The sequence below is a fragment of the Phodopus roborovskii genome, unplaced genomic scaffold, assembly GCF_943737965.1.
Source record: "Phodopus roborovskii unplaced genomic scaffold, PHOROB, whole genome shotgun sequence".
NCBI lineage: Eukaryota > Metazoa > Chordata > Mammalia > Rodentia > Cricetidae > Phodopus > Phodopus roborovskii.
In genome coordinates this window covers 5,923,662-5,947,918 of record NW_026126443.1, presented here as the reverse complement: position 1 = coordinate 5,947,918, position 24,257 = coordinate 5,923,662, and the positions used below count along the sequence as shown (strand labels likewise).

The following is a 24,257-nucleotide window of genomic DNA, read 5'->3' as shown; positions in this document are numbered from 1 at the left end:
TGGCACTGATTACCTGGCCAATATTATTAACATTCATATGCCATGGATAACCTTTTAATTCAAACTACAGCAGCAAACAATCCACTTAAATTCCAACTGATGGAGATTTCCTATGGTATTCAGGTTAATCAGGCCTTACAGGTAACACAATACTGACATGAGAATCACAAATGTGAACACTGTTAAGATACAGATAAAACTAAAAATACCAAACACGAGCTAATGTTGCTGTGATGATTTTATATGAGAAAAGCTTTATTACCTACTGTAGTTCTGAGTGCTGGAGTTAGGAAAGGTATATCTGGTTGAAAATGGCAACTTGATGTGACCTGGATACTAAGGAAATTCATGCTTACCTTTGAAAGACTTCATATAGTGTAAAAATAAAACCAGGAAAGAAACTTTCTAGACTTGTGGTTGCAATATAAAAGTATAGTGTTACTATGTGCAGCTAATTTGATAGTTTGTTTTTTTACAAGCTACAACAAATCTAAATTTTTTAAAGTTATACTGTGTGTGTATGTGCACATGTGCATGTGTGTGTAGGTTAGAGGACAGCTTGCAGGAGTTGCTTCTCCCCTTCCATCTGCATCCCAGGGGACACATTGAGTCATCTTGGCAGCAAGCTCTTTTCTGGTGATCCATCTTGCCAGCCCATAATGTACTATTTTTTTTAAGAAGTTTAATGACATATTAACAAAACATTATTTTTAGACCAAGACTATAAAATCAAAAAGAGCGGAAAGCGGTGTTATGGTGAATTAAACTCTACTAATTTTGGAAACCTGGGTAGAAAGTAACAAAACTGATGCCATATCATAGAAACTCAAGTATTGTCATATGAATTATATGCTGATCGAACAAAAGTGCTAAAAATCTATGACTAAAACAGTTAAATTTTTAGCCTAGAGTAATATGAGACTGACACACTACTACCATACTTAGGTATCTTGGCCTTGAGTAATATATTTCATGGTAAGAAGTCTATATACTGTCTTCTTTTAAGATTAATATTCTTTGGAGTAATCACTTCCCATATACATCCCTTTCCAATTGTTTAAAATTGTTTTTTTTTAAAGAAACACCTGCAAATACATAAATAGCTATAATTTCATGGAAAAGATACATAGAAAAAAACTAATCATTCTAGGTAAGTCAGAAAGTAGAATATCTTGACCTAATTAAAATATTTCATCACAAATTTTTTTATTATTTATACCAAGGACCAATCATGGAAGTTCAGATTACACATAATATTGTTGATAATTTGATCCCATAAATGAGACAATGACTGTAAGTCAGTGTCTCATTTTAGATTACTCAGAATAGCGTTTTCAGAGCAGAGTGAGAAGGTCACACCTGTCTAGCATTTTCCTGTCACATGCCAGAGGTGCTATCAATTAAACCCACAGACAGACAAATTATTAATACTTTTTTTTAAACCTATACCCGGAACATTCAAAGGATCACTATATATTAAATTTCTATGTGCATTAGTCATTAAATTCTTGGTATATTACATATTTAACAAAATTTAAAAGACATGACACAATCAGCTGAGGCAAGTGAATTGTTGCAGAATTTTTTTCTAAAGTGCTTAAGGCAGCTCCTTCCTGTCTATTTCCAGCTAAATAAAACTGGGTTGGAATTCTACTGCTAAAGGGAAATACAATACTTAATACATGTTTTATGAAACAGTTTTTTTTTTTTTACACCAGTGGTATATCCATTACAGTCCACCTTGCCTTCATTTCCTCCTTGGCAAACCATGGTCTTGAAGTGGGCGAGCAGACACAGGGGCACTGAACAATGCTGGAGAGGCTTGCCAGTATTCCACAGCAGACTAGGCTGAGTCTGCTCAGTATTTTTAACTCTATATGCTAATGAGGATGTTAAATATTATGATCAAGTTAATAGTTACCTTATTTTGAAATGATTTAAGTAGGCACTATATTCAATTATTTTTAATTTAAAAACAAGGGTAAGAAACTTCCATTTAACTTAACTTAGGTTTTTTAAACTAAAATACCATTTTTTTTTTTTTTAAATTAAGAGACAACAAGAACGGGACAGAAGAAATACCTCTGATGCTTATTTTAAAGTAATGAAGGAATAATCAGTAGCAAACATCACGTGATAAAATCTTGTAGTCTTATTCACTGACTTTATACTTTGTATTACTAATCCACCAAGAAGCAAAATTTTCCCAGTCAAAGTCAAGCATTTTCCAATGAATGTGTCAAATTTTATATGAAGGTCTCAAATGATGGGACCAGAACAAGAAAGACCCACACATCCTCCTCTAGCCCTGGACAGAAAGCCCTCACCACTGCAGTACAATGCTGCCTGGCTTAAATTCGGTTGACAGTGAACTTGTGTAGAAGAAAAAGGCACTATATAAATGAGAAGACACAACTATGTAAGATATAATTATAATGAAAAAGTCTATATAAGATCAGTTGGCCTTTTCTTGTCATTTTTGACAAATTATATTGAGTAGCCACACAGAGCAATTCTAGTAACTTACTGCTTTCAGGTATGAGTCTATAAAAATGAGCAAATCATTTTCCTTAGGTCAGGAAATAACGGGTATAACTCTGAAAAATGTCCTTCCAACTGTGAGAAAGGAAAAGTAAAATACTGCTTTGGGGAACCAAAAGAATATTGACATACTTCATTCTGTAAACCACTTTAGTATTAGAAACTACCAATGTGTCATCAGATGATAGTGTAGGTAATTGTTATATGGAAAAAATAATAGCCTAGGTCAAATTCATTTCATCAACAGAACAAATACAATCATGCCAGTAGGCAGTACATTTTAAGAGCAAATACTTATCACTATCATACAAACTACATACAGAATGCAACAATGGACACTTCTCCAGGGAAGTTTGCCAAAGCCTAAGATACTTAAGAAGTCTCAAAAATTAATCAAAAGTCAAATTTTCATTTCTTTAAAGTTCTGAAAGCAGTTTTATAATTTTAACTTCTACTTTGGTTCAAAAACTTGAGTTAAAAGTTTTAACCAACTTTGTAATAGAAGGTTTTTCTGTTAATAACTACAGCTTTACTCACTGTTTCACACCCTTCCTTTGGGAAATGTGTGGGCTTTGGAAAGACATCTATGTTCATTTTTGGAAGAATCGTAAACAGTGAATGAGTAGCACAAAACACACACACACATACACCAAAAACTTCAAATGATTGTTAAAAAACATACATATCAATTAAGTCAGACACGTGTAGTAGTTTTTTTTTTCAAAACAGCTAAACCATTCCATATCTTTGTAAAAAGAACATATAAATTATCCCAGAAAAGAATCAAAAATATTTCTTTATAATCTTTCATAGACAAAAAAATTGGTAACGTACAGCTTTTTACCCGTTATAGGACATAACAAACTTTCATTCTTACTAGTAAGGGTAAAAATAAGCAATTATCATCAGTGCCAAATTTAGGAGGAAATTTTATCAATGGTAGCTTTAAGAGGTGGGATTAAAGAGAACAAAATCAGAAAGCCAGCTTTTCACATGGTACCCAGGAGCCAGGGAGGAGCAGAAGGGAGACTCAACAGAAGCACACATGAAGGATGCTCCCTTTGCGATGTCTAAATTCTTCCTATCTGCTCGATAATGAGTTCTAAGAACACTATCACTGTTTTAGGAGAAAACTTCATGAATTTAGTCAACAAATAAGTTACGTATCAAAAGCTCAGCTTATTTATAAAAGGGTGAAGTAAGCCATTGTAAGGAAATTTCTCTGTCATCCCTAGGCAATAATTTAAATTTCTAGGAAGCCTTAGGGGACCTTGTGTTTTTAAAGCTTCAGTGTAAGGAATTAATAACAGCTAGTGAGGAGAAAGAAACAAGAACAAGGCAAGGAAGAAAGGCAAACTTTGCAGCTCAGGCCCTGGGTCACCATATAGAATTACACCTACTAGATGAGCCACAGTAGCAATAAGGAACAGAAAAGTGGATTTCTACATAAATACTCAGTACTGCCCTTTTCCTACTACTACTCCAATACTTGCTTCTGTGACACTGAGCTGCCTCCTATTTGGTGCTCAGTCTAGTGGATTCCAGGCTTTAAAGCAGACATAGCAAACCCATTTCCAGCACTCAGAAACCTCTGTGCTAGAAGCTGCGTGGAAAGGCCACCCAATCCAACAGGAAGGGTGAACAGTCTGGGTGTCACTACTGAGTGACATTGTTGAGGCTGCTGGCTGAACCAGTCATTCCATTTTCACTTTTCTGAAGTGTTCTCACAGCACTTGGAACCTGCATCCCAGTACTCAGAGAGAGTCCACCACACCAGACCTAAGACAAGACAAAACCTCAGTTAGACTCAATCAAACTGAACTGCAGGAACCCTTAACTTTCCATTTGAAAAGCAAATGTCACATGTATGAACATCAACAAATTTCAAACTGTAAGTTTCATGTTTGAGCTAAAGAGGAACAGAAAGGTTCATAGTGGCCAAAGAGAGTCTTCAGTAGAAGCCACTGAAACTGCAGCTAATAAAGGGAACTTGAGGAAGCAGAAACTCAAGAGACCAAACTGGAATAATTTCAGCAGACGTTGACTGTTGGTACTCCCCTAACTTTTAGAACCAAGGGACATGCACCCCAAAGAAACTTCCTTATCTCACTTACTATTATTTTACTATCGAGGCATAGCTTTAGATACAGGATATATGGGACAGTGAGATGGCTTCGCAGGTAAAGGCACTGTTTATGCAAGCCAGACAACCTGAGTTCCATCCTTGGAACTCATAGTCAAAGCAGAGGAAGCAACTCCTGAAAGGTGATTTCTACATGCACACTGTGGTCCATAATCTCTCTCTCTCCTCCTCCATCCCTTCCTTCCTCCCTCTCCCCCCTCCTCTATTTTTCTCTCTATTACACAACCACTGACATAAAGTTTAAAAATTGACAAATGGGCTTATGAAAGATAAAGCCATTTTTTTCTTGTGAAACATAGCCTTATTATTCAATAACCCTAAAAGACAAGAGACTTAAAATAGGAAAATAAGGACCATCTAAATTATTAGCTACCATGTATGTAGCAAACATGGGCTACATACATGGGCAAGGAAAATTCTAGAAATTAAGTATTTCTACTTTCAAATGTGCCCTGAAGTGCTTACTACTAACTAGAATATTGCACTGAGGATTAATTATATAGCTAACATTTAACATTTTAAAAACTAGCATGCTTGATAATAATAAATTCCTCAAATGTAAAAATATTCCTCAGAAATAGACATATTAAGTTAACTGTTTTAACTATTTAAATGATTCAGGAAAAATATTTAACTATCTAGCAGAAGAGGGCTGGCCATATGGCCGAGCAGTCAAGAGTACTGATTGCTTTCAAAGAGCTGGGTTAGTTTCCCAGTACCCACATGGTAGCTTACAAACATCTGTAACTCCAATTCCAGAGGGTCTGGTGCCCTCTTTGGCATCAGGAATGAATGAGATGGACATACAATCACTGCTTACTTAGGGTTTCTATTGCTGTGATAAAACACTACGAACAAAAGCAACCTGGGAAAGAAGGAGTTTTTCTTATATTCTGTATCATAGTCCATTATCAAAAGAAGTCAGGGAAGGAACTCAAGGCAGGAAACTAAAGCAGATGCCATGGAGAGACTGGTCACTGACTTATTTCTTATAATGTTGATCACAGAGGTTTTCGCTCTTGTTTTTTCAAGTTTAGTATTTTTAAGTTTTCCATTTAAGTCTCTGATTGAGCTATTTTGAGTTGACCTCTGACTCAAGGGAAAAAAATGTGTACAGTGGCTTTATTTATGTGTTGTCCAATCTAGAAAAAAACCGAAATGTCCTTGACTTGGTAAACAAACAAATAAATTGTGGTACAAGTCAAGCATGCAGGCTCATACCTGTAAGCCAAGCATTTGCGAGACAGCCAGGAGGATTCCAGGCCAGCCTAGTCTCCAAATAGATCTTGTCTCAAAATAATTCGAGGAAGGGACATAGGCTAGTGGTAGAGTGTTCCCTTAGCATGTGCAGGGCCCTGGCTTCATTCTACTCACTGAAACTACCCAGCACCCACAGCACCTACAGATATGGAGCAGTGAAGCTTACAGTCACATGTGCTCTGTTATAGCATCAAAAGGCTATATATCATACAACTCCATCTATATGACAGTCTCAAAAAGCCAAAACTACAGAACTGAAAATGGTTTACTTATTGTTTAGGTGGGTTGTGGTGGGAAAGTCTTGCTACATAGGAGCATGCCAGATTTCTTACAATGCCAACTGTTCTAAATCCTGATTTATGGTAGTGGCTACATGACTATAGGCATCTGGCAAAACTCAGAAGTGTACAATACTATATGTAAATTATTCCTTAATAAACCTAACTTTAAAAGTTAACCTTGTGTGCAAACAACATCCACAAATAAGTTAATAAAACTAGGCTTCCTTCCAAGGAAGGGAAATAAAGAGGTTTAATAAGTTTAATACCATTTCTTCAGGTTATCTACCTACATTATTGTGTAATTATACTTATTTGGAATAAAAAATAATGGCTAAAATCAATAAATATCTATGTAAAATGCATTCATATTTAAAATGAATTATAATAGTATAGCTAAAAATTAGGTAAAGTGGACTCTGAGTTATATATGGTAAACAATTTGATTTTGACTGATTCAATGCAAAAAACAACCAAAAGTACATATTATATTAGAGGTTTGTGCCAAAGTTCCCAAAGTGAAAAAGAAACATCTCTTCCAATGTATTTTTAAGAATTTTTCATGAGCTGAGCAGTGGTGGCACATGTCTTTAATCCAAGCACTTGGAGCACTTAGGAGGCTGAGGCAGGTGGATCTCTGAGTTCAAGGCCAGTCTGACCTACAAAGCAAGTTCCAGGACAGTCAGGGCTACACAGAGAAACCCTGTCTCAAAGACAAACAAACAAACAAAAAAAGAATTTTCTATGAGCAACAATTTTGTCCATTTATCACCATATGTTTTAGTGGGAAACAGACTGCATTGGTTATTAGGATTGTGAGATTTAAAAGTAAATGCACAATCTAAATCTGCATTCTCAAACGGAGTGTTAACACCTGCACTAAGGATGGAAGAGCACCTGTGTGTAACAAACAACGAAGAGGCACTTGAAACACATTACACCAACTGGAGAGGTAGCCCCTAAATTAGAAAAGTTTTATTCATACCAATGGAGCCTTTCATGGATCCCAGAACTCCCTACAGTAACCCAATTTTACCAGAGAAAAGCAGATAGCTACAGTGTTAGAAGCATTTCATTAAAAAAAAATTAAAGACATGTTTCATTTTGTGTGGAGAAATATGATTGTTCTCCACAAATCAGCCTATAGTAATTCAATAGGCCTGAAATCACACATGTGTCATATTCTCCAAATGAAAACACCCAAATAAAGTACTCCACCTGTATTAGAATGGATAGACTATGACAGTCACATTCTGAACAAACTAAAACCATGGGGCACATGGACAAATATTACAGATACAAGGTTGAGCCAAAATGATACCATATAGTTCCATAAAGCTGAATAGGAGGCTAAATGAATTAGGAGCGTTAGAGTCAAGACAGTGGCTGGCTCATCCAGAAGAACCTCTGGGGTAATGGAGGCGTGCACAGGACACCACAGGCTGCATTGATGCTTGGGTATTAGTAAAAAGGTTGAGTACAGTCACGTAAATATTCATGCTTGTGATTCTGTGCCTTTGTGTGTTAGTACTGACTTTAAGAAAACATACTGAATATATACAAAAATTTGGAAAGGGTGGGGGTGGGGAAAAGGAGAAAAATACAAAGGGAGCACAGTAACTCTGCTTCCTCAAACACTACAGCATATACTATTCTCAAAATTGCCAAGCCAAATAATACTAACCATGAAACCAGGCAGTACTGGCTGAGTAAATTTCGTCTTGAAGGAATATAGCAACTGCTTTGAGTGTGCATCATAGAAAGAAAGCTGACCTAAAAGGATAAAAGAAAGCCTAATTTATTTTCCAAAGTTATAACATCTGGGTTCAACATGTGATCATGTCAAAAGCTTTATTCTAACATTAATTTTTGTTACAAATTGTATATGAACTATACTTAACAATTATCATAAAAAATCTAAGCCAGTTGGTGGTGGCACATACCTTAAATTCCAGCACTCGGGAGGCAGAGACAGGAAGATCTCTGTGAGTTGTAGGCTAGCCTGGTCTACAAAGCTAGTTCCAGGACAACTGGGGTTGTTACATAGAGAAACCATTCTCAAAAGTCCCTCCCAACCCCCCCCCCCCAATCTAACTCTAGTTTTCTCCTGATCTTCAAGACCTTAGTCATATCCACAATCTTTTAAGCTGGTACACAAGTAAGTGTGGTTTTTATACTGTTGAAATTTGCCATCAACATATTTAAGAATGCCATACAATTCTCAAATAATTATGGTTATATTATATATCACTTTACTGCAGATTTCTCTTTGTTTCTTGCTACTGACATTATTTGCTGTTTTAACTATGGAAATGTTAGACAAAAAGCACAATCAGTTTTCTCACATATGTTCAAAACTGGTTGTAGAGCAGCACATACAGCCCACATCATCAACAATGTGTCTGGCAGAGGTAAGCTAGTGAACGTGCACTACAGTGGAGACGAGGAACACAGTGGTCAGCCTTCACAAAATGGCAGTGACCTTCTTACAACCAATTACACAAGAAGTTGCTAAGCAACTCAACAGGACCATTTGATGGTAGTCTGCTTTTGAAGCAAATGGAAAGGTGAAAAGACTGGATACGTGGATGGATGTCTCTAAAACTGACCTAAAATGAAAAAGTTTTCAACTGTTGCCCTCTCTTATTCTATGCAAACAACCATTTCTCAATGTGACTGCAACATGTAAGGAAAAGTAGAGTCTATATGACAATCAATGATGATTAGCTCAGTGGTCGAACCAAGAAGTTTCAAAACACTTGCTAAGGGTTCAAGTGTGTGCATGCATGATCCTCTCCTCTCTCCTTCCCTTTTTCCTTCCCTCCCTCGCTCTCCCTCTCAAAAAGTCATGGTTACTGCCTGGCACTCTGCTGCTGGTCTGTTTGATCAATCTGTCAAACCAACCCACCTGAGAATTATGCTTAGGAAACCCATGAGATGCATCAAAAACTGCAATGCCTATAGCTGGCCCTGGTAATCCTCCACGAAGGGCCTGACCTTACATTAAACAACCAACACTTCAAATACAGGGCAAACAGGACTACCAAGTTTTGTCCACCACATCTACCCAATAACACATTGCTGCTTATTCAAGAACCTAGAAAACTTTTTAATAAAAAAAAAAAAATGTGGAATTAGCAGGATACGAAAGTTAGTCAAATCCCTGAAGTGGAGATTTTTATACTACTTGAATAAAAATAAACATTTTTTATTGGCAAAAGTTGTTATCTTTATGGTTCCTAATCTGATTATTAAAAATGTCTTCAAGCCTAGCTGTAATGATTTAAAATTTATAGAGCATCATCCACCCAATAACATTATTCTACTTATTCCACACCAACTGTCTATCTTATCACCAACAAAAGGGTTTTACTAGCTCACTAAGTGCTAAGATTTCTTCCTTCTCATAGAGATTGTGCCAAATTCAGCTTTTAAACTTCACTCCATTGGTTTGCAAACCACTTAATTCACAGGCACATTCCATTTGCAGTCTGTCAGTCTGTCTGATAACTACTTAAGTCACAGGCACACTGCACCCCATTCAAAGCCCCTCTTTCAGCGCATCTTACCCTGACTTCCTGTTTGACCTTATACTTGCTCTCTCGTCTGGAGGTTCCCTTTGATGGCTCTCCCCTTGATCTGTATTCTAACCAGGTTACTTTACTTGTCTCTTTTTTCATCTATTCTAAATATAGTTGTTTTGTCCAGTTTCTCATTTTCTCTGTAAGCTGTTCCTAAAAAAAATCAACTGCCACCAAACAAGAACAGAAAAAAAGCAATATTCCTATGTACTTTCACAGAAGTAAAAGCACTTTACACATACTATTTTGTATGTATAAAGTATATTCAAATACAAGCAAGTACAGGGAAATTACTTTTCAGTAAAATGAGTACACTTACCCCCATCAAAGTCACAAAACACACCTATTTTCTCAGGAACAGGAACATCCAACGCTTTGACCTTATTATTATGCTTGGCAGCAAATGTGTTCTGTAACCAGCTGTTGACATGGATGCACCAACTGGTATTTGTCTTTCCTAACTGGTCAAATTTCCCCAAAGTTTTGTATGCTACACCCACACTATAGGATTTACAATCCTTCTGGGCCTTTACTTCCCAATAATGTTGTCCACTTTCAATAGCAGTGTCTCCTATAAAAGATCAGAAAAAAATTTTGATGCTTAGTTGTCCTTAAGAACCACAGACTTTTACTTATTGCATGTTCTACAGCAACAATTTCTTTTTTAGAGCAAATCTTAAAATGTAGCTCAGGCTAGCCACAAGCTCATGATCCTTCTATCTCAGCCTCCCAAGTACTGTATTACAGGCTTATGCCATCATACTCACTAAACTTAACTACTCTTTCCATGAAAATCATCATGTCAACAAAGATGCTAAATACAGAGATTTGCTATATAAGTTTACACGTTTTACTTATGTCTCTGTGAATATAAAATACTTCAAAGCCTTCCTTGTTAGAACCCCTTCGAGTATCATATATAAACGAGGCATTCTATATGAGCTGAAGTGGAGATTTGAAAGTATCAGTAGATCAATCTGAATATGTAAGCACTTGTAAGTAACTCTTGAAGTATTTAGGTATCAAAAAAGAAACTCCTATAGAGAGACTCATTCACCATATAGGCAAGCTTTCTAGATGTGAGTAGAAAGCCCATAGCATGCTATGTGGTCTCAAATCTGAGAACATTATGCTTTATCTTACCTAGGACTGTGTATGACTCCCCAGTAAAACGGTCTCTGCTGCCTCTTACTGCTGGTGGCCTAGAGCCTACAGATGTCCGTTTGGGGGATGGTGTACCACTTCTAAAAAAAGAATAAGGAACAAAAGGAAGAATATTTTATGTTGAAAATGGCTCATACATTAAAATTACAAATCACAGCAAAGTCTCTGAAAATACTTCTCAATATCTTGCAATATTTTATTTGATATGAATTATTAAAGTTATCAATTATAAACACTCAAATGTAAGAAGCCATCAACACAAAGCAGGCTGAAAATGTCATGCAGACTGAGCAAGGCTTATACAAAGAGCACACAGCTGAAATAAGAAACAATGCCAAAATGAGACAAGATTTACTGACGGGAAAAGATTAACAAAGATCTTGGGTTATAAGTTTATAAATATTTTGCATCTGCATTTAAATAAAAGCAAAGGTAGATCTAGGTTTCTTATAGAACCACAACTAAGTAATTATTTTTTATGAGTATTTGTGTTCTTCTTAAAAAGAACAAAATCTATGTACTGGAAATATCAAATCTCAAAGCATGTCCACTATTATAATGGATAAGATCCAACATGATCTCTTTTCATATCAAATAATACAAGCAAACTGGACATTATTAGACTCTTCACCAACACTCAAAAACTACAAATGGATTAAATCTCCAAGGCATTTTTCTTCTACAGACCAGGGAAATGCCCTCAAGTTCCATGGTGCACTTTTTGCAATCTCAGTTCTGTGTAGCTTGTCCATCAAGATGTTTTTAAGGTATGCTTTAATTATACTGGATTTGTACTTTAAAAACATTTGCTTTTTTGGTTAATATCATCCTAAAGTTAGGCTGCAGAAATAGCTCAAATGGTGAAATGCTTCATGTGCAAGCATAAAGATTGGTTTTCAACCCCTAAAATGCACATAAAAAAGTCAGGAATGGTGATTTGCATGTGTGATCCCAGAACTGGGCAAGTGGAGACAGGTGGATTCACAGGGCTCACTGGTCAGCTAACCTATTTGGTGAGTCCTAGGAAATAAGAGATCCAGTCTCAAAGTACAAGGTGGACAGCCCTGAGGAATACTGTCTACCTATCAACCTACAGTCAAGCACACACACACATACTCACACACTGAAGGAGGGTAGATTTCGAGAGATCATTCTGAGGTTATTTAGGGAAAATGGAAATGCTTTATTATTATTACTATTTAGAAATTTTCCAATACAGTTGCACTAGAAATTTTCTTCCAAAGAAAACTTTAGAAAATAAATACCAAATAAAATTAGCATACAAATTCCTTCTAAACACAAAACAAGAATGAAGATATTTAAAGTCATTTCATATGATCCAGTGACTTCGGTTTTCATTGTTTAAATGTTATCTTGCTATCAAGAACAGACCTATTAGATGGTTAAATTAACCTGGACTGCTTCAAGTATCTACTTTGTAGTGAATGCTATTAACTAGCATGATTACAACAAAATCCTTCCTAAAGGAGATCAAAAGTCCTTTATTTTTATACAATTTTTTAAAAAATACGTTAAAAATGAAAATTTGCCAGGCAGTGGTGGCGCACACCTTTAATTCCAGCACTTGGGAAGCAGAGGCAGGTAGATCTCTGTGAGTTCAAGGCCAGCCTGATCTACAGTGTGAGTTCCAGGACATCCAGAACTGCTCTACAGAGAAACCCTGTCTTGAAAAACCAACCCTGCCCAACAAACAAACAAAAAACAAAAAAGTTAAAATATGAAAAATTCATAAGCATAAATACTGCTGTAAATAAAACTGGAAGTATATGTGAGAGACTACTTATAGTGATAATTTGACACCTTAGAATAATAATATTCTTTTCCTTAAAAGTAATCTCATAAGTTATACATTATACTTAGCATGAAAAGGGATGAATGAGGACTGGCAAATGAAAACTCTGAAATTTTCTGGGGAAAGTGAGGGTGGAAAGCACAAAAAGGAACTGAGTGGGAGAAAAAAAAAAACCTACAAGTACTTCTAAGAAGTTCTCCAAGATAGAGGATTGAACTATATAAAATCCCTGAGTGTGGTTGCATATTCCAGTAGTCTTAGCACTCAAGGGGCTGAGGCAGGAGGATTGCAAGTTTGAGGATAGTCTAAGAGCGGGTTGAAGCCAGAGTGAGCTACATACAGAGTCTGTCTGAAAATGCTGGAGGGAAAGTGAAAATAGAGAAAAATGTTATTTTGAACAAATGTATTTTTTTTTCAACTTCTTCAAGAAGATTAAAAAATTTAGTAGATAATGAATTACCAAATATAATTAGGATACAAATTAATATACAGAAAAATTTGGCCTGACCAAATTTACTAAGCTGATACTTATGATGCAATGATGTTAAGAGTCATTAATTACTAAAAATACAAAATCTGTAAACACTGTCAATTAGTGATATATCAAAAAAAGAAAGATTCCACATCACACTCTCCTTTTTTATTATTTTTATACAAACTGCTGGGGAAAGTTAAAAATGTGATTATAAACACTCTGTGTTTTCAAGTATTGTATCTTGAACTAAAGGGAAAAGACAACACTTGTTTTTCTGAAATTGAAAAAAAAAAGTGGATAGACAGACAGACATCCCCCTTCCCACTGTTCTGTGGTGTGGGGGGGCAAATTTGCTTGAGGCTGGTAGTTTTCAAGACATGTCCTGAACTCAAGGGAACCCACAATGCCAGAGGCTCTGGTGTGAAGCCAATAATACTTCTCTTTTTAGATTAGCTTCTGGGCCTATTTCATTTGAGGAAGCCATTCTGTTACTTTGGAAGTATGGAAAGCACTCTTTTAGGTGCAACATTAGGGAAGCCTGAAAAGGAACAAAGTTAAAAATAAAAATAAGACTGGCCTAACATCGCTTACAAGTTATCACATCTCTGAAATACTCTCTGTGATTCACAAGTACTTGGTGAGTATTCATTAGAAGCTGGTATCTGAAACAAGCTTCTCCAGTAGAAGGCATTCAGGAAAGCTCACCAAAGACTACCTAATGCAGCCGCCAAAATGATTGGTCCTTGCTCTTTGCAAGTTACTTTAGTTTCATATATTGATACTTACAATAAACACAGTTTTAACTAATAAGTATACTTGTAGAAAGTACATTTGGAAACTAGAGAAGGCTTGGACTCTGCTTTGGAACAGCTGCATTCGGAGCCCAAGTCCTCTTGGGGAGGCTAGCATGCCACAGTCATGAGTGTGATTGCTTCTCAGTTGAGAAATGGGGAAAGAAAGTACAAAAAAATATTGCTGTGAGTAGCCAAGCAATGATCAATGAAAGATCATGAGAAAGAAGTCATAGTAAATGTGTACTTAAGGGTGAGCAAGAATTAAAAGCAGCAAGCCAGGATACTGTAATAACTGGTCAATGTTTGTTTTCTTCCTGTTCTGGTGCTAGGGGAAGGATCAGGGATATGCACATGTTACACAAGCACTCTGTAACTGAACTGCATACCCCAGGACCATTTGAAGAACTCTTAAAATGCAAATTATCACAGTGGTGCAGGAGGGCAAGGAAAGAAGTCATTGAAGAAGTAAAAAAAAAAAATTCTTCCCTTAACAACAGGCATGGATTAAAAGATGACAACAAAAAGACAATGCATATACAACCTAGTATGTGGTGCCTTCAATACATGGTTGCTATGGTAACTGAAGTCGCTTAGAGAAACACACCTTCTTCCTGTCCTCAACACATAGGAGATAGGCAGTATATTTACTAATGAAAGACCAAAAAGTGAAGTTAATAAAGGACGGTCTGACCTGGAAAGCTAACCAATATCTGTTCCTTGGAATTTGCTAACTTCCTCTCACAAGGCCCTGAAATAACAAGAATTCACAGTGCCCCTCCTTTCTGCCCCTCCTTTCCTGTGAGTCAACAGGTGGTGAATAAGGTCCTTAGGAAACAAAGAGATAGCTGCAACTCTGGTTTGCCCAGACAAAATTAATTAGCACACCTGGAGGCCCGAAGGTCTGTTGACCCTAATAGCAGACCATCGGGCCTCCAAGAATCACATACTCAATGGACAGAGGGTCCCACCCCCCTCCCTAAGCTTGTGGGTTTGTCTTTAAAAACACCTGGGCCCAGGGAGAGTGGGCTTCTCTCTAGCCTGCGTGCTGGAGGAGCCAGTTTGTGCAAATGTTTCCTGTTCATTAAAGCCTCTTGCGTTTTGCAGCAACTGGACTGGACATTGAGTTCTTGGGGTATCGACTGAAACTGGAAGACTCCTCATTCTGAGGGTCTTACACTAAAACAGGGTATTATTGGTGAAAGGCCAGCTATGCCCTTTCAGCCTTAAAACTGGAAAAAAAATTATGTGTCTTTAGAATGTTTTTATAACACAACATTGAGTACACTTGAGAAAGCAGAAGACAATCAGAGTCAACCAGGACATTTTTCCAAAGGACCCAAAATCCATTTACCCCTCCATTGTTGGGTTCAACTGTCTTCTGAAACTCATTTTGGAAACTATTTTCAAGATACAGTAATAAACATTCAGAGGATAGTAACAGTAGAAAGAAGAAGAAACATTTTACTGAGTCTGGCTTCAAAATATATTAAGAGCTCATCTGAAAAACCAGAGAAACAAAATTAAAATCAATGTGACTTACCAGTAGTAATGAGATACAAGGAAGCATGAAAAACAGAATGAGAAATAACTGCTGAGGTGACAGTTTAGCTTCAGAATTAGGTTAAATAAAGAAAATGTTTCCATTGTAATATCCTAGCCCCCACCCCCAACTCTGCAGTACATTCTTGCAAGGACAACAGCCATCACTTGGTGTAGAAAACAGTGTACTCTGTCCGCCTTAAAGGTACATTGACTACTTAACTGGATTAAGTCATTGAGGAACCCCTAGGGCAAATTGTTTTACCTGTTTTCCAAATGACTGGCCACCCAATTCAGCTTGTTCACTACTATAAGATAAACAGTATGTGTTCCCCTACTTTAAAATAATCACATTTCATATCGTCTATAAACAATTTAGTCTTGTAAGCTCATGCTTTGGTCCCAATCTGCCTTTTTTAGCCTTGTCACTCTTAGAGTCCTATACAACTAAATGTGCCAGCCAAAGTGTTCTTTAATTTTTAGATTCCATTTGTCTATTGTAGTTCTTGCTTCCTTCACTGCGAAATGAAACACCACAAATTCTTCCACTTCTGGAAGAATCAGTCTAATTACCACTTACTGAATGACGTTTCTTCCACATGCTAATTTATAGACTCTATAAACTATATGTTAATTTTATAGACTCTAGATCCTGACTAAAACCCTACTGTGAAATTTTACGCAGAATCATAGACAACTACAAAGGCAGGCTTCCAGGAGGCTTGAGGAAGGAGCCTTGGTGTTAGATAGCAGAATGGGCAGCCCTGCTCAAACCAAATGTGGAGTATATCAAGTTCCACAGCAGTTTCTCTGGAGACTCATATCCCTTAGCTAAAACAACACTCAGATACCAATCAGTAATCTTGGCCTACTCAGCTTCGTTTAGAGACCTGTTTTTTAAAGTGTGTGTATGGGGAGCCCGTTTTTGTCATGTATCCCTTACTTCATTAATACTCTACTCCATAACCAACGCAAACCTTTTTTTAGGGCTTTCAGCCACTGACAAGATCCCACCTATAACCTGTGTTAACTCATCTGACCTTCCCTGGGTGCCAATCAATAGGGAAAACAGAACACAGGGTGAGTGAGCTCCCTTTACTTTGCTGCCTTTCTTACACTATCATAGCAAGTCAGTAAAGACTTGTCTGTTGTAACTGTTTGGCACACATTTCTAACTGATCACCCAAACATCTGGCAGCTCTGAACATTTTTCTTGTAGTTCATCACTATATGCATTGATTACCTTGTTTCATGAATATATCTTATCTATATGACTTAGACTAAGTTTTTTTTAAAAGAAAGACAGTGTTTACCCCTATAAACCCCATAATATCTATCATATGTTCTACAACAAACAAGTATCTATGAAAAAGATAAATATATACATGTTGAGCAGCCCTAACCCCAAAGTATTTCAATACTGAAAATGGAGCAGTAATACAATGCCATGAGTAGGAAATGCCATACCTACCCTGTAGCAAGCTACAGGCAAAATACCATTACACTAAAACGTGCATAAATTACTTTCAGGCTATGGATATAAGGTGCACATGAAACAAAATTTGAATTTAGAATTGGGGCCCAACCTTATGATAGCTCATTTGTGTGTACAAATACTTCAAAATCTAAAATAGTTTGAGTCTCAAATATTTCAGATAAGGGACATTCATATAACATTACATAAATTACATATATAATACCCTTAATAGGAAAAAAGGAGAAAGATGTAATATAGTCCAAAGTGCTAAATACAGTCTACAATTTCCCTAGCTGCCAAATAAAAAGTTATGCAGTCTGTCAAATTCAACAGCATTTTACAACACAAATGCAATCACTTTCACCAGTGTAGAGCACACAGAGCAAAAGAAGAGATAACTGAGAAGAGAGCACATGTGGGTATCTGCAGAAGATACATGATATCTTCACATAAGCATCTTCTTACTTGCACAACCTGCAATGATCCCTATTTTGGCATTGTCTTAATCATTTTATCAATGATGTTCATTGTTTTTATTGGATACTTCTGAAATTACATAATTAGTGTAGAAAAATCCAAGCCAGTCTCATATCAAATATATAAAGAAGCAATCAATGTTATTGACTATACTGAAACGGGAAAGAAGCCAAGTATAAGTGAAAGCAGGGTAAAAATCAAAGGAGAAATGTCTATTAGAGCAGAGCATAAGTTGTTATCATATACAGTATAACTCAAAAGACTGCAGTATACTACAACACTGCAAATTGAAAACACAAGCTACCGATAGAGACACTCTACACAAAGCAGCATTTTAACTTATGAAGGCTGCTGCAATAGCATCTGCTTATTGGTTAAAAGAAATTACTCAGCCAAGCTAGATACTAAGTCCTAGAACTAGACAGACACAGATCATCACCTTGTATGTTTCTTCAGAGAAGTAACATGGGCACTGTCAGATAAAAATAGGCAACTGTTAAGACACTACAACTTAAATTTAACAACTTACAATAAAGCAGAATGCTTGCTGCTCGATTTTTGATTCATTTTTCTAATGTACAGACATTAACCATCAGTCTGAGCAAACCTTTACAATTAAAAACATATGGTTTCCATGTTCTGATTCATCTAGGAAAGTTATTAAAAAAAAAAACCCAAAAATAAAAAAAAATAAGGTCCTCAAGCTTGCCTTCTGAGTTCAGTGGGTTGCTCTCAGCAGCAAAGCTTGGGGTAGAAATATTCAAAGCTGTCATTTAGTGCAGTTTTCTTTCAAGTAAGACAGATGATCTATAAGCCTAGACAGAGGTCAAGAAACTTCTCTTTTAACTAGTTCAGATCTGTGTATCTATAACATTAAAAACAGATTGCTGAAATAAAAATGTATGGTGCAATTATGAAGAAAATTAAGAAAAAGGTATGAAAATGTTAATCACAAATTCAAGTTTTGATAGCATTTTCTTTACCTTTGAGTTACTAATATAAATCATAAACATACATTACTATGCAGAATAAACATTACAATTATGAGGTATTGTCAAATAAGAATCAACATACAAACACCTGTCCATAAAATAAGAAATTCAGGCTCAGTTATGGCCAGAGGTGAATCAATGTGTAAGCATTTATCCATATAACAGATTCAATAAACGGACTTACCTGCCCTTATTCTCTTTTCCTTTAATTTTACTTTCTTGGCCTTTTCCTCCAGTAGGATCCCACTCTACACAGGAATCTTCAACTTTCAAGTTCAAATGGGATGATGAATTATCTAAACTGAAGTTAAGTGCTGCCCAAGACAATGTTTAACAAATGTAAGATGTCTCCAATGTCTGGAACACACCTGGCATATTATTTCTTACTCAACTGAACCAACTCTGTGTCCAAAGAAAAAAGTTCTAATCCCTAACCATCACACAAAACACTGTCAGTGCTTAGGTTGTAGTTTATAATTCCCACCCATTTCCAATTATTTTTCTGCATATCCTAGACACTAACAAAGTAGCATTGCTAATGGTATCTCGGCTTCTATAGAACTCTATCTCAGCACACAGTAATCAGAATTTTATGTTGTTAGAATTTTCAGCTGGTTTTCAGTTGACTGTTTTGACAAAATGAAAAGGAGAATTCATACAAGTATGGAGGAATAAAAGGTGATATGGTATATAAAATAATGTTAAAAAAAACAAAGTATTCTCTGAAGCTTTAATATATTAGCAACTTCACACTTAAACTCTCATTGGTTCCAAACTGAGGTAAGTATGGATTAGGGTCTCAGTGACATAAGCAAAGGAACCTCGACAGATGTCTTTTTTGACAGAGTAGAAGGAAAAAACACCCACTTAGTGAATACAAGGCAAAGAACTATGCTTTTCAGATTATTTGATGTTTTAGGGAACTATATGTACTATTCAAAATCCTTGGAAGTGCTTATTGAGGAAATTGGTGAAGTATGCTATTAGCTTCCCTTTCTAGAAACTTAGGGAAAAAAATCATTAAAATGAGTGATTCAACAGCTATGCAATGCTGTTCCTTCTGTTTTGTGATGCAATTCCCAAGCTATCTTAGAAGGTATCACCTATATTGTTACACATTTACCTGCTTCTGCTACATCTCCTGCCAAAAGTTCACATTTTTGGTAATTATAGATTAAAGAAATGTTCTTTTACAACACACCATTCACTTACAAATATTAGTTGAAATTTGCTAAGGCTTTTTGAGCTGTGGAATAAGCATCACCAAACAAGATAAGCACACAGAGCTCAGTGAATACCCAGTGGATGAAGCATCCTTTCATTCCTGATTCTGGCAAAAGAAATGCAGTTCCAACATGCATCATAGTCACTGTTCATTGTTTCACTTATGAAACATCTGAATAAAAATTTACTGACTGCACAGCTCTACTAAATGTCATACTACACAAGGAAGTCAATTACTTTCAAAAGCTGTATCTAAGCAGAAGTAAACAGGAAGAATAATGTAGCTTTTCAGTAAAAAGAAAATTTAATTCTTTAATAGGTAGATACACTGAGATATTTCCAAAGTCAACTGCTTTATGGAATCACAAAAACAGGGAAGGTTGCATTTCAATCTAGGCTAACCTTAGGAAGTTCCTTCCATGAAACCCTTGAGGCCAGAATCAGCTTGGTTGCTCTTATGAACCCAAGACCCATGTGCTCTTAGGAACCCAAGACCAATCAATCAAGAGTCTACTTTGTAAAACCCAGACACTACCAATGGAGCAGCCATCAGACTCCCAGTAAACGGTAAGCCAACTGTTTGTTTTCCAACTAAATTTTCATAGAATTTACAGCTTGACACAGGTTCAAGCTTGTTCACCCACTATAAAGAGACAAGGAAAAGGAACACCAACAAGCCCAAAGATCTGATGCTCCTTAGAGTAAATAATTATAGCAATGAAATCTTTCTTGTCAAGGCCAAAAGTAGCTCAAGTCACATGGAAAAAAATTATCTGCCTGGAAATTTGACAAGGCTTTAAAATATAGAAACCTTTTGAAAAACAGTAATATCTTGGTTTGATAATAAATAATTCAAAGCAATTGTATTTCCTCATTAAGCTACATCTAATTATCAAGTAAAATTATTTGCTAATTCAAATAACTTCAAATAAGAATTTTTCTAGGTCTTTATGCCATAAACATTACTGAGTTTGTATCATCAAACACGTACAGACCTTGAAGGTCAAGCTTTTGCCTACCATGCACAGGGCCTGGGGTCAAGTTATAGGACTTAACTTTATTGTGATACATGTTTATTATCTAGATTATAGCAAATTTCTAGCATGCATAGTTATTAAAAAAAAACCATAGTCAGTGGGATACTCTAAGTCTCAACTACTGATTACAATGTAGTCTAATTCAGGAAGTAAACTCAGGCAATCATTACCTCACAAGTTGGAGAGCTCTAGAAGAATAGTTTTCAAATTGGCAAATATCTAAACATTTTTCTGTGTTACAAAAGGGAGCATTCATAAATCTCCGCTTCTCCGAGAGAACAGAACTTGGATTAGAAGCCTATAATAAAGGATGAACCCAGAATAGATTCTTATACACATCTGAGGCAGATCTAGGGACTGTAGTAGATATTACATATTTCAACTTTTCTTTCTTCATTTGTACTATGGATATCAGTAATATCTAGTAGTGAGCTCTCAAGATGATCTTAATGACAATATAAACACTTTGTCATTATTGTGACATAACTGTATGTGCTATGTAATTATTAATGAACTGTTGAGATGGTAATAACTAAAAGAAAATGTGGGGAAAATAGAGGGAACTTCTTTGTTGTTAATTCATAATTAATTCATAATTACAGACAACTTCAGCAATGCTTTATGTATTTACACTAAGGCAAAGTGTGAACTAATCACCCAGAGGCAAATATAATAGCATCACCTCAAGACAGTCTGATAGCTTAGTAGGCAAAGGCGTCTGCTATCAAGCCACCAACCTGATTTTGATCTCTGGGACCCACATAGTGGAGAGCAGTGACTCCTACAAATTTTCCTTTCACCTATATATGCATGCATGCTCTGGCACCTCTCCATACACATATGCACACAAAATAAATAAAAATGTAATTTAAAGCAAGAAAGAAACCAAATAAAGAAAAATGAATTGAATGAAAGTAATTCTGAAAAAAAATACTATCATCTCAGTCTATTTTACCCATATGAATATAATTATAAGGAAAAAACTCTAATTAAAAACCTCTACTACTATACTCCTATTTCTCCTGCCTTATAATTTGTACATTGGAAAAGCCAGAGGTGGCAGGAAGGAATTCAACCACATGTGAAATGACCCAGACAAAGTCTCAAATATCCTCTGACGGTTAAGTTCTGTCTGCTTCTGTGCAATGGCTACCAGCCTCACCTTTGGTCTCCAGGGTCACTGGATCAGAATATTCTCCAGCCACAGCCTTGTTGCAAGCTCGCACTCTGAAATTCATATACTTTGAATCAAATTTTAATCCTAAAAAAATGAAAGTTTTTAATTCATAAAAAGTAAAGACTTCCTTTCCAAAAATGTGAGTATGTATCATCAGACATTTTTTTTTCTCTTTAGAAATCTCTTTACTTGAGAAGAATATAGATTTCTGTTAAACAGATGATGTCTGAATAAGACAATAACTGAGAATAATACCTTATCTAATATTTTCTTCAAAATAGATAAATTACACAATTAACAATGTTTCAACATAGTGATAACTAAAACAGGACCTTTCAGACTCAATCCAGGTGTAGAGCAGAAGAAGTGATGAGCAAAGGGGTCAAGATCATGCTGGGGAAACCCACAGAAACAGCTGACCTGAGCTAGTGGGAGCTCATAGACTTCAGACTGACAGCTGGGGAACCAGCATAAGACTGAACCAGGCCCCCTGAACATGGGTCTCAGTTAGGAGGTCTGGGCAGTGCATGAGACCTCTTGCAATGGAACCAGTATTCATCCCCAGTGCACAAATGGGCTTTGGGAGCCCATTCCCTATAGAGGGACACTCTCTCAGCCTAGATACATGGGGGAGGGCCTAGGCCCTGTCCCAAATGATGTGACAGATTCTGATGATCCCTCATGGAAGGCCTCACCCTCCCTGGGGAGTGAATGGTGGGAGTGGGATGGGAAGGCAGGGGAATGGGAGGATGGGAGGGAGAGGGAACTGGGATTGGTATGTAAAATAAGATTGTGTTTAATTTAAAAGAAGTGGCATTGTGCTGGTATGGTGGCACATACCTGAATACCAGCACTTAGAAAGGCAACACAGGACCATTTGTTCCAGTTTAACAAGGACTAAGAAGCAAAAGCCTCTCTCCAAAGGATGAAAGAAAATAACAACAAACCAATGACAAGGGCAGCAACAGCAACAGCAGCAGCAACAAAAAGCCTGAATTATTTCATGCAAGGAGAGATGTCATAATTTACAATACTACATTCATCAATTCTTTGGAAAGTAGATACCCTAAGGAATTCTTATATTTATATGAAATACTTGTTTTTGCATGAAAAATTAAAGGAAGAAAAACACAGACCTGCATAGTTAAACCTATACTAAAATCTGAGTCCCAATATTACTAACTGTAAGACCTTTCACAACTTGACTGATCTCTGTTTGCTAAAGTAAAAATTTCAAAAACCGTTCCTTGACCATCAGGTGTGCTGATTAACTGTGGCACACTGTGTGCACTTCATGTCTCCTGCACAGAACACCAGCTCCATGGAAGGAGCTAGTACTCAACAGGACAGCTTCTAATGTATCCCACTCTGCACGAGATGCACCAAAAAGCTCAACTAATATTTTGTCATTTAAAGCATGAAAAGTCCTCACTATACTGAGATACCCTTTAAAAGGAATTAAAAAGGCCAACAACAAAAAAACCTTAGCTGAGTCCCAATTCTATGTGAACATGGAGGTAATCAGTTCTGAGCCAGTGAAAACAATGGTGTTCACAGTATTCCTGAAACGTAGAGGTTTAAGTAAAATAAGTAATTTCTTTACTTCGTCAAAAAACTTAGGATTAAAATTAAAGATCAGCTGGGCATGTGTCACATATCCTAATCCTAGAACTCAGGGGTCACAGTTCAGGACTGGCCTGGTACACAGTGAGGACCAGGCCAGCCAGTACTACACAGTGAGTCTATCTAAAAAACAAACAAAAAACAAAAAGGGAAAACTAGATTACTTTGAAATACTGTTTCCAGAACATTCTTTTTATTTTTGCTTTGCGTAAACTATTTTAGCAGGTTGCAGATATTAAGTAATAAAAAGTTTTACTGATATTTTAACAGAAATTCATTCACATAATAAATGTTTTAAAAATAAGTTTGGCTAATAGTACTTAACTTTATCATTTAAAGTAAAATATTTTTCTTAATTCCACTTATTTTCTAAGGATTAGATTCACAAGATGCTGTCAGGTTACCTGATAATGTATATTCACTACCCTTAATGTTATCAATCATTTCCCAGCATCGCTCATCCTTCACTCGGGGAAGTCCATCAAAGTTTGTTTTCCTGTATTCCATTATGAAGTGGTCAATCTTATTATCTTCTTCAGGCATTCTCCAAGCTACAGTTACAGAGTTGTCAGCCACCAAACACTCTACTGGATCTATTTCTGGAGCTTTTGGTACTGCAGAGAAGAAAAAGTTGGTGGGGAATATGAGTCTTGCATATTATA

The 24,257-nt window shown here is 36.4% G+C and overlaps 1 protein-coding gene across 3 annotated transcripts in view; it reads right to left on the bottom strand.

Annotated features, from left to right (window-relative positions):
• Positions 1–3,725: 3,725 nt before the first annotated feature.
• The window catches only part of Fsd1l (fibronectin type III and SPRY domain containing 1 like), a 58,694-nt gene continuing 38,162 nt past the window's right edge, over positions 3,726–24,257 (bottom strand). The window contains exons 7-14 of one of the 3 annotated variants that reach the window (XM_051187811.1): positions 24,000–24,209; positions 21,958–22,056; positions 18,719–18,848; positions 17,982–18,014; positions 10,947–11,047; positions 10,123–10,374; positions 7,907–7,995; positions 3,726–4,320 (exon numbers count right to left, since the gene is read on the bottom strand). In XM_051187811.1, the coding sequence (XP_051043768.1) occupies positions 4,198–4,320; positions 7,907–7,995; positions 10,123–10,374; positions 10,947–11,047; positions 17,982–18,014; positions 18,719–18,848; positions 21,958–22,056; positions 24,000–24,209 (1,037 nt within the window). In that variant the 3' untranslated portion in view covers positions 3,726–4,197. The remainder of the gene's footprint in view (positions 4,321–7,906; positions 7,996–10,122; positions 10,375–10,946; positions 11,048–17,981; positions 18,015–18,718; positions 18,849–21,957; positions 22,057–23,999; positions 24,210–24,257) is intronic. The other 2 variants (XM_051187812.1, XM_051187813.1) reach the window with 2 other exon arrangements.